At 42.0% G+C, this 15,195-nt stretch overlaps 1 protein-coding gene across 1 annotated transcript in view; it reads right to left on the reverse strand.

Moving 5' to 3' along the window:
- Positions 1 to 15,195, reverse strand: part of cacna1db (calcium channel, voltage-dependent, L type, alpha 1D subunit, b) — a 144,004-nt gene that overhangs the window by 128,772 nt on the left and 37 nt on the right. Inside the window, exons 2-3 of the mRNA XM_071515075.1 lie at positions 9,903 to 10,362; positions 9,038 to 9,143 (exon numbers count right to left, since the gene is read on the reverse strand). Of these exons, the coding sequence (XP_071371176.1) occupies positions 9,038 to 9,143; positions 9,903 to 10,362 (566 nt within the window). The remainder of the gene's footprint in view (positions 1 to 9,037; positions 9,144 to 9,902; positions 10,363 to 15,195) is intronic.

Below are 15,195 nucleotides of genomic sequence, written 5' to 3' on the forward strand. Positions count from 1 at the left end.
TTGAAATTTGTCTCTGAGACAAATATAAATAGTGAAGTTGATGCCTATGTATGAATTTCTTTCCAAAGCCTTTGCCTCCATCAAGGCAAATGTGGTTTCTTTAAAGAATCTAAAATATAAGACAGTTTGGATTTGTTTAACACTTTTGTGGCCACTGCATAATTCCATTTGTGTTATTTCATAGTCTTGATGTCTTTACTATTATTCTGTACTATTATTATTGACCAAACTTTTGACTTGTGGGGTATGTTTGCATCATAGTCCTTTCAATAGACACATTGGTTAACATGAAGCATACTATCGTTTACAGAATCTAAGGCAAAAATCCCTTGTGCTATTTTGGCACCTGTTTAGACAGCTATAGCTTGAATGTTAGAGGAAAGGAGGGCTGGGTGAGAGCGGGTATGTCATTTGGGTTTTCAAGTGGGTACTTCCCATCAGTCCCAAGAAAATTAGGCTAAATTAACAGCTGACCCTGCTGGCTCAAAACAGCCCACTCAACAGATCAGAAACCAAAGTGTACCAACAGTGAAAGGCCATATATCACAATATATTGCAATCACAATATATCCCAATCAGTTCCCACTGACATGACTGAGCACGTAGGCCTACAGTTTGAAGTATATGCCCACCAACCCCCCACCCCCCACCCCAATCCCCTACACACACACACACATAGACACATACAGCAGATTCATATAGGTCTCTTATGGGATTATGAGCTGATCAGCAGTGTATGGTAGTCAGCTAGCGGTCAAAGGGGCCGTCATAAGTCTGCTAAATCACTAACCGGCTTAATAGGATATTAATCATTCTCCACTCTATACACAGGAGGGGGAGGCGGAGGGGAGAGAGAGAAAGGGAAGAGGTGGGGGGTCAAATAGAGAGATAAAGAAGAGACAGGGTTGTGACAGGAGAGAAACAGAGAGACAGACAAGAATGGAGAAAGTAGAAAGAGGAGAGACTGAGGCAGATAAACAGAGAGAAAGACAGATTTTAGAAATCTGAGAGTAATGGAGAGATGAGGGAAGAGTGACGTGCAACAACCAGTAGAGAAGAAAAAAGAAACAAATAAGAAAAGGATGCTACATTCACACTGCAGGCGCCGGTGTTCAATTTCGAATTGCTGCTTATATCAGTTAACTATTCATATCTATTCTAGGACGTAACCCATATCCATTTTTGTACCTACAGTTCTCCTGCTTGTTTTGAACACATTTCAGTTACAGTATCTGTCTTCAACTTTTGATTGAATTGAGGCGCCTCCCTAAATACCAATCAAGTCGGCTATTTGCTTTTCTTTTGGTTGTTGTGTCTTACTCTTGTTGTTCTCCATGCTAACACTGTTCAGCCAAGCTGCTGGGTCCAGAAATTATGACAATTGTCACAAGTGAATAATGTTATTTACTCATGGTAAAGCTGACAAATTCCGATTTCTCAAATAGAAGTTGCATGCAAGTCAGATGCTTCAGGATTCAATTTGTAAGACAAATCCATGTGGTCCAGATCAGCATTAAAACATTTTTACTCTATGCAGCTTTTTGCTATTCACACTGGTTAGAAATCATCAGATCTGTGTCCAATGTGAGGGTAAAAATGTTTTACTTTCAGCTGCAGTGTGAACATAGCCAAGGAGCTAGTTGAAAGATAAGTAATAGATAGAATGAAAGAAAGATTAAAAATCCAAGCTAGATAGATACATAGATACATAGATAGATAGAAAAGACAGGATTAAGAGAACATAGAATGAGATTGAAAGAGTGAGAAAGAAAGAGTGAGAGAGCGAGAGTCAGTCACATGACACTGTTCATTAAAATCTCCTTTCTGTAGAAGCCCCTCCCACTTGTAAGCTCCGACCCTACATCCCTCCACCCACCCACCCATCCATCTATCCATCCATCTCTCTCTCTTTCCCCCTCTCTGTACAACCTCCACTCATTTACTGACTACTAATCCACAACCCAGTTTAATCCCTCAACCTGCTCTCTCTCACACACACACACACACACACACACATGCACACACACACAACACACTTTTTTTCTCCTGCACACTCACTCACAGATTCACTTGTACACATACAAATAAACACATAAACGCACACATAGGCACACAGACGCACTCAAACACGCAGTCACACTAATGCACACATTCACACAAAGTCATTACTACAGTATCTCTGCATAGAAAATAGACGCACATCTCCAACCGATATGAAATCAATTACATAAATACCTGATCACAGAAAAAATCTGACTCTACAAGCACACAGCCATTTGCACATACACACAGTAGGGCACACTGGGACAGAAGACACAATGGCTGAGTCCCTAAATGATCATCACGCACAGCAGGACAGGCAATCCTTCTTAAGACACACACACACTCACACACACACACACACACACACTCATTCACGCTGAAGCTCTGCGAGACCAAAGGTCCTTACAGTGGATTAGACTGGGTACAAAGACAGAGCGTCTGCTGCTGAGATTGAGATGATGATTCTTGCTTGAGGGAAAGTAATGCTGCGTAGTAAGAAGGTTTAAGAGGTTGTAGTAGAGAATCTGGAATATGTAACACCGGTTCTTAACACACAATAACATACATTAACAGCGTGTGTGAGAACAAACAGAGAAAGCAGAGTTGTTCTGGCCTCAAAACTCATGCAACACTTTGCAGGTGGAAAACTGCACTTGTTCTTCCTGTATTCCCTAACCCTAACAAGGTAACAGTAAACATTGTCGTCACCCACAAATGATGTAGTCTCTGTCTGGGCCAATCAGGAACCAACATGTCTCCTTGTTTTGACCTGTAATAGCAGTGCACCCTTGGGAGAGTTAGCGTTTGAAAAAGCTAAAACACAGCGGTGAGATGCATCATGCGTCCAAGTTTTGCCACATTCTCACCAGTGGTGTCTGAGATATCGTGCAACACATGGACAAACAGGTAAACAAAGTTGTAGCGCTCCCTAAAGACCAAACAGTGCAAAAAAATGTCAGAATGGAGCAATGAGACACATCATTCTGTAAGTTTTGCGCAAATCTGATTGAGCAATGGCATCCGAGATATTGTGCGTGGCACACAATTAAACAAACGTTGTGGCGCCCTCCTTAGGCCAATCAGTGTAATTTTGTTTCGTCAAAATCCAACTAATGGGAGCTAGCCAAGTCCTAATCACAGCAGCATGGGTTCGAGTCCGGCCTGAGCCCTTTGCTGTCATGATGTCATCCCCTCTCTCTTTCCTATCTCTCTACTGTATGTCTGATACTTGCATATCACTCAACTTGAAGAACAAAATGTCACTTGATATGTGTCCAGATAGTACAGTGGTTAGTCAGTCCACTCTGGAGCCACCATACTGACTAGGACTGAATCCCCTTTTCTCTCTGCCTCTTTGCTTCCAAACTGTCTGAATATTTTTTTTTTAAATGCCAAGGGTGAGTGGGCTGCCTCTCCCTTCACAAATATAATGTGCCTTGGCTCAAGCAAATTCTCAAACTAAGTTAGGGTACATTGGAAACAACCAAAATCAACTCACACAAGATTTTTAGACTTATTGTGAAACACACACACACCCACACACACACACACACACACACACACTTTCTATGCTTTATGTGATTATACATCTACAGCTATTGCTGTCAAACTGCCCTTCAGCAACACAGTAAACCCTGATCTGGACTCTCTGTAGGTGTGTGTGTGTATGGTGCAAGATATTCCTATTCACATTCACATCACAAGCAAATCAAGAAACTAACCACTACAAAATGACTTGTTTTCTATGAGCTAAGCATCCAAGAAAAGACTGAGACTTACTGCCTTATTAATCTGGACAATTTCTGTAGCAGGCAGGTCTCAGATATGTGGGATACATATTGGTTTGATTTCTGAGGGATTAATAACAGCGAACAAACAACAAATCACCACCATTTTTATGACAACTCCATGCGAGGAAATTTATTTTAGCCATGTTAGCTGGCTATCTCCCCCAGCTGTCTCCTTCCCTTTCTCTTTCCCATCCTTTGCTGTCCACTGATCCAGAAGGAGCCGATCAAACAACACCTACATGCTCTCCAAAAAGTGGTATAGCAGTGGATGTGGAAGTGTATATACTACTGAGGTGAGGCGGATATACTGTGATCCAGCCATACAGGAGAGTGAGAAAGGGGGGATGTCGCCCTACTTCTTAGGATGTTTTTTACAAGCACCTACCTCGTTAACTATCAGTTTTAGGGAGAAAATAGAGTGTATCATGTCAACAACAACACTGAAAGGAGGACCACAGTTATATCTAAGTGTGTGCGATCATCATCTCACTGTTATCTAGTATATTGAACTATTATAAGATGACAGCACCTGGAAAGTTATTAAAATAAAAGGTACGCTCTCTTCTCTTCTCTCTTCATCTTCAGACTGGATTTTTAAGTAAAACAACTACCTGCCTTGTGTATTCAGAATAAATCACCCACTACTGAAAAACTGACTAAATATTTGAGGTGAGAGGGTAATTCACTCTTACTAAAAAAAGAGTGGAAAAAAAGAAATAATGGAAAAACTAATGATATATTTTAGATGAATGGAGAGCTCTCTCTAAAAACACTGTGGCTCAACAAATCAGGACGTAAATCATTCTTAAACAAATTCTCTGCTGGCTCGAAGAACAGAGATGGAAAAAGCTGCACAGAGTTGAACACAATCATTTACACACACACACACACACACACACGTGTATATTGTGCAGTGAGTGATGAGTGTAGACTTGGAGAGCGTGAATAATCCCCATCTGTTGAGGGAACATCAGTGCTTCATTTGTGCTGGATCCTGCCGGAACAGGATCCGGCACCTCGCGGTTTTGGACTAACTGCATTCCGGTACCTATTTGCGTGGACCCGGCACCTGGTGGCATGAAACGTTTTGGGGTTTTTTTGTCTGCCATGTAATACTCCCAATAGTTGACTCTTCTTTCCTTTCCCCTCCCTTCCAAAAACCTAACTATCTCATTTCCATATGAAGACAGGTGTTTACCCTATTAGAAAGTAGCAACAAGCGCATAATAATCACATCACACATGAGTGAGCTGCTCTGCAGAGTGTGTTATGGTAAACTTCAGACAGCGTCATGGCTAAAAGTTGAATTTGCTGTCCATATGTCCGCTGTGTGGACTATTTTGGAAAATTAGACAAGGTAAGCATGACTTTTTTTTTTTGTTTGTAAACATGTTAGCATATTCTGTAATCTATTAGGTCTCTGCTGGGACAATCGAAATTCATATTTGCATAGATGACTGCGAAACTGAATTTTTTTGGAGTGCGGACCTGTAAGTCCCACAGTTAAATATGCGGGCAATTGCACATGTTATGTTGAGTGTCCAGAAATAATTGGTAATGACATGAGAATTGGTTGACGTGTGAAGGGCTGTAAGCCACTTCACTGTGGACATTTCAAAACCAGCACGGTCCAGCTGAGTGTCGCATTTAGGCCGACTTCTAGCTGCACCACGACACGTTTTATTGCATTATTCGCTGACATTGTTTCCTACATTCAAAATCGATATCCTATGAAAGTATTTGTATTGAATATTGATGCGTAACTACTCGAACCAGAATTTCTCTGGTAAATGGTTGAAGCCATTGCAGTTTCCTTTATGTATGATTAGGATGTCTCATAGTAGCCTATGTGGGCATTTTTATGTTGTGCACAGTGCAGTTATATCTTTAGTCTACTACTTGAAGAGCTGGTTTGTAAAAATGAGCATCATGTAGCCCAGTGGTTCTCAAAGTGGGAACCCCTAGGGGTCCTTGAGGGGGTTCCAGGGGGTCCCCAGCAAAAAGGGGAATAATTTATTTTCACTATAATTCCATCCATAAGTAACACAATGACAGAATGTATGACTATTTTGGTCATGGGTTTCATAACTTTCTGTAATAAAACATCTAAAAGCAAAAATCTTATAAGATGGGGGACCCTGGGACAAAATCTTATCAAATGGGGGTCGGTGGTCTATTCTACGTCAGTTTAGGGGTCCTTGACGTGAAAAAGTTTGAGAACCACTGATGTAGCTTATGCAATAATCAAATATTGTTATAGGTCCCCAGTAGTCGGAGCTCTAAGGTCATATAGTCGGTCATTTAGTAATGTTTAGGCTGTTAGGTCTACAGTAAGCTGTATGGCTGCACTGAGCAGCACGGTGCCTCCAAAGCACTCGTCGTCCTGATATGTTCCCAAACCTTTTCCCTCCACACCGACTCGCAGGAACACCGAGCACTTGGTGTTCCGGGACCTCATCATTTACAAATTAAGCACTGGGGAACATGCTGTGTTTCTCTCTCTCTCTCTCTGTCTCTCACTCACTCACTCACACAGACACACACACAGACACACACACACACACACACACACAATTCCCTATGATGCTAAGAAGAGCCCTTGTTAGCCTTAAGAGAAAAAAGCAAATGTTTGCGCTGCATGTTGATGTCCTCTGGGGACTCGGCACTAAAAGCATACACTCATAGGATTAAACTTCTCCCAAAAAAAAAAAAACATTTCTACTGCTCTTTTGACAATAAAATCTGGAGTGAAAAGAATTTAGGTTAAGTGAATTGAACATACGCGTGCACACACACATGCACACACACACACACACACACACACACACAGACATCAGCAGATCCATCCGTGTCTCACATCTGGACAATTCAGATAGTGTGAGGAAAGTCAGTCACAGTCAAGATGGCTTTCAAATATTGTGCTTTCATTTTCTAAACTTTCTGCCACTTACTGGATTTTCTGTTATGATCTGTTACTCCAAATGGGTTCAAATAAACACTAAGGGTGCCATTACACCTACAGTTTGTTTTCTTTGGTCCGAACCATAGTGGAAAAGTTTACTCTGTTGCATTTTTCTATCTGGTTTGTTTAGGTTCTCACTGCCCAATTACAAGTGAGTGAGCCAGTGCTTGCAAACAAACGTCACATGGACTCCTAAGTAGCTCAGAGAGAGTTTTAGCCAGTCATCCTGCCAAGTTAGAGATTTTGGTGATTGGCAGGGGAGTCAAATCCAATTCTAGTCCTTGTAACTTTAGCTAAGCATGTTGGCCTTGTCTATGTGCTCTTTGTTGTAATTGTTCATACCAGTTAAGAACATATGAAGAAACAGCTGGATATGAGCATCAGCCCAGACTGCAGCTTGTCCTCAGTTCATTTTGATCTGCTAGGCTTTCCAAGTACGAGGAACTGCTGGATATCAGATGTCAACATCCATCTCCTAATACCCATAACACCTTGAGTTTTGGGGTCGTTTCCCGCAGTTGGTTCAAACTACGTTCTCACTCCTAATGAACCAACCAACCAAGTTCTTTCATAAAGGACTGAGACTCACATTTTCAGGCGTCTCGTTGCCGTTATTTGGTGCCACCTGAGTTCAAATGTCCTTGTTCTCACCGGCCAAAACAAACCGAACTAAAGGAGGAAACACTCCTTTAGAGTGAACTCTATATTTGCAAAAAAAATCATCTATCTGATGCAGGTCTGCTGGAAACTGAGGTAAAGGACACAGCAGCACAACACACACATAGGGGCGAAATCAACACTTAACACAACATTTTCCCATCTGTTAACACTTTACATGACAGCTAACTTTTTGCGTAGTTCCAGTGTAATTAGGAACAAAAATTAACAGCTTGCTCTGCTGGTTCAATGGGCCTATCATTCCAAACCATCGCAAATACCGAGAAAAACAGTGTCCAGTCTCCTTGCAGTAGTCGTTTCTGTAGAACATCTCTTAATCTGCCATAAAGCCTGTTGTATAGTAATAATTATTGTTCTAATGATATTTCACTACTGTCTAATTACACTGTAATTATGGAAATTAGTGAACTGGAATATAAAGGTTGTCCACTATGTGTTTGTGCACAGTGTTACTGTCAGATACACTGGTACCAAACTGGTTTTCGCCTCTCTCTGCCTCTCTCTCTCTTCACCTCAGCACTGCTCTCACGACATGGAGAGCTGTTGTGACACACAGAGGGATGACCCCCAGACACCATAGTCTGTGTGTGTGTGTGTGTGTGTGTGTGTGTGTGTGTGTGTGTGTGTGTGTGTGTGTGTGTGTGTGTGTATGTGTGCGTGCCCTAGTGTTTGTGTGTGTGTGTGTGTGTGTGTGTCAACAAAACAATGAAACCCGACACATCCCCAAATATTGTCGGGAAAGCCCTCTGACGCAACACACACTTCTAGCCAATCGTAATCATGCAAAGGTGTTGTGTCTAGCCATTGTGGGTAATCCAGCTGATGACAAATAGTGGCACTAACAGCCAGCAGCATAGTGCAAGTCTGTGTGAAGCTCTTCCAACCTTAGCTGCACAATCAGCGGGTAACATACAGGCCTGTGGAACCACATACAGACAACAAAACCATACACACCTAGTAAATCCACCTCACTACATGTTTGATCCATTTAAATCACCCAAGGTATTAGGCTATAGAACTAGTCCAACCAGTATATCGAGGGTTTAAAGGGAAAGGGTCGTAAGTGACATTTTCCTAATTTTGTAGCAGAGCAAAAACAAAACGATGATCAATGATGACTGCATCTTTTTTTTACAGAGATTAAGATTCAGAAAACTGCTATTCTATAAAAAGCTATAGAGCAGTTACACCATTTTGCACCAAAATTAATCTAGTATTTGAATTTTGGACACTCGAGAGTCTTTTTGATTTTAAAATGTCACTTTTGCGCCTTTTGCACCAAACCCTTGATATTCTGGTTAACATGTTGATCTGAGCCATAATCTCTCTGCACTGACACGTGCATTTATAATAGCTGCATCTGTATGACAGGCTGTTCATGAGGACTTTAATCACACCCTTTCAATCACAACAGCAGTGGAGCTTAGTGTTGTACGTTTGTTGTTTCTTGTGTATTTATAAAGTAAATGAGGTATGCAAGGCGGTATGGTACAGTTAGGCCGGTATATTTCTGTAAATCCCAGTTCATCCATGTACCACCCCCCTCTTTTCCAGCCGTACTCACCAGCTCTTGGTTGGTAGAGTTGGAGTCGTCTCCGGGGAAGGGGATGTAGATGGCTAAGGCCACACAGTTGGCAAATATAGACAGCAGTATAAAGATATCAAATGGTCTGGAGAGAAACAAACTGTTAAGGAACCCAGTTATCATAAAAGAAACAAGTTTAAAAGTAAGATAACAATGTTTTGGAGTTAAGAGTGCTTTCTTGGAAGTAGGACTGCTTTGTAAATTTGAAAAAGCGCTTATTTGAATTGTCTAAATTCAGCATTTTTAGGTAAACACTGGGTTTTGTCTACAACAGCCAGCCTGTTTTCACTCTCGCTGTCTCTCTGACTGTGGTCAAAAGGCAGAAAGAGAAAAGTGTGAGAAAAGTTACATTGCAAAACAATGTACTTCATTACACCAGACAAAGATCTGAGAAGGTTTTTAGACCTATGGTAAAGAGTAGGATCGCTGTAATAGGACAGATTCTGAAAATTCAACTGATATATTACGTAATTCATTCATTAACATTTCATATATCCAGTCATCAGTCCAGCCATCAATCCCTCTATCCATTCATCCATCCATCTGTACATTCATACATCAGCCCAGCCTATCATCCATCATTCATCAATCTATCCATCTATGCTTTCATCCACAACCACTGTCAATTTTAACTCCAGCTCTCGCAGCTTAAAGGCTGCTTCCATTCCAACAGTAAAGATTAGAGTTCATTAATTCAGTGACTTATCAAGTTACACATTCAGTCACTGACTCCCCCATCCATCCATTCACTAATCTACCCACCAATCTATCCATTCAGCCATACATCCATCCATAATCCATTCAGACTTCCAAACATCCACTAATCCATGCAGCTGAAGGATACTTCCACTCCACCAGGCTGATGCAGGCCCTGCGGATGGGGTTGTTGAGTGTGAGGCAGAACAAAGCTCTGGGCGGCCTGCTGTTGGTCGATCCTCCCTGCTTCTTGCTCTTGGCGTACTGCTGCCTCTTCCTGTGCGACAGCGAGCCCGCGGGCGCCGCAGCGCCGGTGGGCACCGACGGCCGAGGAGTCACGCTGGGCTTGGCGGCGTCGCCCTGGGCTTGGCGAGCGGCGTTAATGGCGGCGTGCCAGGCGAGAACCGGACTGACAGCGGAACCGGGACCATGACCGCCGGCGTTGGCCCCGAGGAGGCCGAAACCCGAGCCGACGGGCTTGCCGGTGCTGGCCGGGGCCTGCGAGGGTTCCGGTTGGTGGATCTGGTGCAGGTGGGTGTGGCTTTCTGACCAGCACGCCGAGGCGTCACCAGAGGGAGCGGCTCTTTTGTTGCTGGCATACTGCGCCCCTGGAAAGAGAAGAGCGGGAAAGAGAGGCTGAATGATATTTATCAAGTGACTTCAACATTCTGAGCAAAACTTTTTGATTCATGTGTGTGTAATGGTGTGTTCCAATCAAATTTGTAAGTCCGAAATTCCCAGCTGGTCCGTCAGAAATACAATATCCATGCAACAGCTAATGTTATATCCACATGATTTTGCAACATTAGCTAGCTAGTTAGCATGGACAATCAGCACCTTGTGCAACTTTAACTTTCAAACTTATATGTTTAACCATTTACCACACAGGTGTTTGATAGATTTAAGGTCATGTAATGCTGAGAATTGAACTTAAGTAATGTTGCGTAGTATTTACAGCGCGTGCAGCCATGTTGATGTGGCGTCACATAACTGCATCAACCGCTTCAACGGCCATTACATCGCATTTTTCCCAGTAGGAAGATGGAATTTCTGACTTTCCGACATCACTGGAACACAGTATTAGAAAGTGAGAGGGAAGTGTGTGTGTTTAAGCTTTAAACCTCCTAAATATTGGTAAGGAGAGGAAGACCAAGACTGTACGTTGATCATGACGTCAAGATGATCACAATGTTGATGATGCTTGTCTTATGAAACTCATCATCGAAACCTTACAATGGTGACTATTGTTTGTTATGCCCATCAGTCTTGTTTTCATATAGCCTAATGTTGTTTTGAAAGCGGCACGAGGCAACTTTGCACATTAGCGGCTCCAACTGGCAGTGAGATGAAAAATATGAACTTCAAAATCACACGATGCCAGTAAACTGCACACAGCACACTCACTTTTACCAACTGAGCTGATCTGTGATGTTTTATACTAAAGGACAACAAAGAGATGAGAGAGGTGAAAGATCTAAAGTTGGTGAGTCCAGCTTTCTCTCAGCTTTCGCTGTTTAGGAGAGTTTGTATTTCACTCTTAGGTTTTGATTTTTCACTTCATGTGGGCGGACAAGTGTACACACCCGAAACCAGAATTTAATTTCGGCAAACAGGACAAATCTACGGGGTCTCAATTAGGGACGGGGGGACGCTCTTCTCTCTTGCAGCCCCCTCTTGTTATTTAGGCTCATAAGACGGGAGTGTTTTTACATAATAATCTTGTCTAGCGCAGCTTTAATACTTGCTGCAAAAGCTGAACTTGAAGATAATGATACACAAAGAAGGGAAAGAGGCAGAAATAAACTGAGAAGAAAGTGAGAAGAGGGAAAAGAAGATCGGTTTGAAGGGAGAGAAAGAGAGAGCAGGACAGGGCAGATGAATGAGAGAGACAGAGAGAGAGAGGCAGAGAGAGAGACAGAGAGAGAGAGACGGAGAGAGAGAGAGACAGAGAGAGAGAGAGACAGAGAGGCAGAGAGAGAGAGACAGAGAGAGAGAGAGACAGAGAGAAAGAGACAGAGAGAGAGACAGAGAGAGAGAGAGACAGAGAGAGAGAGAGAGACAGAGAGAGAGAGAGACAGAGAGAGAGAGACAGAGAGAGAGAGAGACAGAGAGAGAGAGGCAGAGAGAGAGACAGAGAGAGAGAGAGACGGAGAGAGAGAGAGTCATTAAAATCAATGCAAACCGCCAGTGAAAAGGACAGTGCCCTTGACACAGTCTCTTCTGCTCACTGTGGCTCTACAGCAGTGTCACATCAGAACCGACTGTCACAGCCAGCCAACCTTTTCACATCTTCCAACGAAAATACTTCTCAAACTCCAATCAAGAAGACCCAAAAAATAAACGTATGGCAGTGATCCTCTACAAGGAGAATGCAGGTGGCTTGACACGAGAAACAGATATCAGTGCATCATCAAATTATCATCCCTGTTCAGTCAGAGAGAGAGAGAGAGAGAGAGAGAGAGAGAGAGAGAGAAAGAGCTCGAGGTGTTATTGGGAGAAAAGGAAGAAACTCAAATGTCACCTAATAGAGGAGAAGATGTAAATATTGAGAATGATTTTGTTAATTTTGTCTTGTAAGAAATGCTCCCCATCCCTCCCAATGTCTTATACTGTTGTACATTGACTTCAATTATATTGAATGTATTGAATTGCTTTCATATGCTAATATGCTTTTACATGCTATTGTTTATATGTGCAAAATCTGTAGAATTGTTTGTCTATTATCCATTACTTATTTTACTTTATCCTTTGCAAATGTTTTGGCAACATGGATCCTTGACAATAAAGCAGATTTGAATTGAATTGAATTTGAATTGAGAGAGAGAGGGAGAGAGAGAGAGAGGGAGAGAGATGTAGCCCCTGCTCAACCAGTCACAGTCACAGGATGAGGAGCTACTATAACCAGTAAACCATTCCTTTGACAGCTAATGAAAACATATTATGAAGAAGTAGCACAAGGAGGAATGGATGCTTGGGGCACAAAAGCCAAGCCTTCCTGCAGATACCGTGAAGTTCATTTAAATAGACTTGGATAAGACTGATTTGTTGAAGAAAAACATGGTGAAATGTGGTTAGAAAAAAAGTATTACCTCCCCTCAATTTCCCCTTTTAATCTTCATAAGGAGGATGCACTTATTTTGTGGACAATATCCCTACTCATCCGCCCTTACACAGTCTGATGACATAACATTATATCATCCTAAGTGCAAAATGACCGGTAGCCTATTTAATGACGATAATCACAGCCCGTTTGACAATTATGGGATGCAAAGCTTTGGCAGCTTTTCCCAGTAGTAACTGATAGCTGTCGCGCATCTGCCGCACGTTGCTGGAGAACATCTGTTGACACGACGCTCTCCTTTTGTTCCCGACTTTATTTAGGCTTTTCAAAACAGTTCAACGCTCGTTTTAACCAGTTTGGAATGATAACTAAGTAGCAACAAGAGGCTTAATAATAATACGATCTACATGAAAAGTTGGGCAAGCGTCGCTCAATTCATCCTGTAGAGCGCACAGACTCGCAGCATCCTCCATAACTGTCATATGGTCACAAAAATGGTTGACAACAGCAATGAAAACACGCTACCTTTAATGAGAACTAGCCACAACTAATTTCCCAATGGATTTGATCAGAACAGCTGCCATTGCCAATCATCTTCAACAAGCGCTCACAAGACTAACTCCTATGCTGTGGACTGAGATAAGTTAAAAAAAAAAAAAAAAAAAAAAAAGGAAAACAACTAAGAGGCAGACGCGATTCAACCCCTATAATTAAAAAATAAGCACCCAACCCTAGAATAAACCAAACTCTAGAATAAACCTCTAGCAGCGCTCCAACTGTCCGCGGCGCTTCACGCAACGGATTGTTTTTCTTTTTTCTTTTTTTTCTTTTTTACCTTCAGACTGTTCATCTGCTTCTTGCATCCTCGAATCCACATTGAAAAATCCGTTTTAAATCCAACTCATGGTCGGAAAAAACAACACGAACAAAAAAGGTTTCGACGTACACGGGCGCAGGTCGAGCTGTTAACCTGAATTATAAAATGTTTTCCGGACGCAATCCCTGAGAGAAGCGCCAAACATTTTTGCCACATCCGGGTGCCTGCCTGCAGATTCACAGCAGATTCACAGCAAGTGGACGCGCTGACAGCAGCAGTCAATCCACTGCTGTCAATTATTGTCTCCGGCTGGGGATGAGTAGATAGAAACAAGTTGGAGGGATGGAGTATGTACTGGATAGGACTCGCATAGGAACTGTATAGAGACGCCTATTGCTGCCTAAAAGAAACTTATGATCAAATATTTTGCTGAATTATTTTTTTCTCTCTCTTTTGGTCTTACGGGTCTTTTTTTTTTGGGGGGGGGGGGCAGTTTTAGGTTTCAGGTTCAGGAGAAGAAATCGGCTATAACTTTAAGGAGCAAATAAAAACATCTCAACCCAAAAGAGGAAGAAATGAAGGTGACAAACTATTTGGCATGACTACTGTGTCTGTTTTTACACAGGACCTACTGATTATTACTTTAAAAGCCTTTATTCACTAAAAAAAAAAAAAGATATATATAAATAGATATCATCTGAATAGAGGCCTTTTTTTCTTTAATTTTTCTGTCTTTTCCTCCTGGTCAGTGAGGCTGCAGGTGAAATACGGACATCCAGTAATCCGTTTACAAAGCGGAGGAGAGGACAGCTGCAGCACACAGCCTATAAAGCCTGGCTGCTAGAGATGTACTGCTGCTGTCCTGTACATAATAAACCGGTCTGTGTAGTAATAATGATGCAAGTCAATTAAAATGCAACGCAGTGGGAAATAGCCAGACATCGGCCTTTTTATCAGCTTTTTATCTTAACGTTTGGCAATAAATTAGCAGCAGCATGTGATACTAAGAATATGAGCATGGTGACATTAAGATTTGCTGGGGTTGTTTAGCACTCAGACACACACACACACACACACACACACACATACACAGATTAATAAAGTGATATAACTAAGTAGAGTACCTTATTTCCCAAAGCTTACCCCTAGTGAGCATCAGAAAGTTGAGGCAATTCATCTTGAATTTAATTTAAAACTAGATAGTACCTTTAATAGAGTTGGCCCTGAAATGATGTAAAATATTTGACAGTAAAGTGCCATATCTGCTGAAGCTGCCTAATCTATATTTCTTCCCACGTTCCTAGTTCATCGACAGTATCTGCTTTAATGGCTATCTAGCATGCACTATAGTCTATGTAACTCATTATAATGCGAAATGCAAAGAAGGCCATTAAGACAAGTGGGCCAATTGTTCAGGTTTAACACGGACGATGACAGTCAGGCATCTCTCACGTTTCCCTCTACGAGTTAACAAGGAAATGCCTGGATAAGAATCAATTCCCTGTCTTCTTCTACTCTTCTTAAACCTAAAGACAGCTATTTGAAGTCCTGGTGTAGCGTACT

Source organism: Centroberyx affinis, unplaced genomic scaffold, assembly GCF_046629955.1.
Source record: "Centroberyx affinis isolate AG114_WGS23_722 - 3 ecotype Tasmania unplaced genomic scaffold, CSIRO-AGI_Caff_v1 ptg000302l_1, whole genome shotgun sequence".
In the NCBI taxonomy this organism is placed as follows: domain Eukaryota; kingdom Metazoa; phylum Chordata; class Actinopteri; order Beryciformes; family Berycidae; genus Centroberyx; species Centroberyx affinis.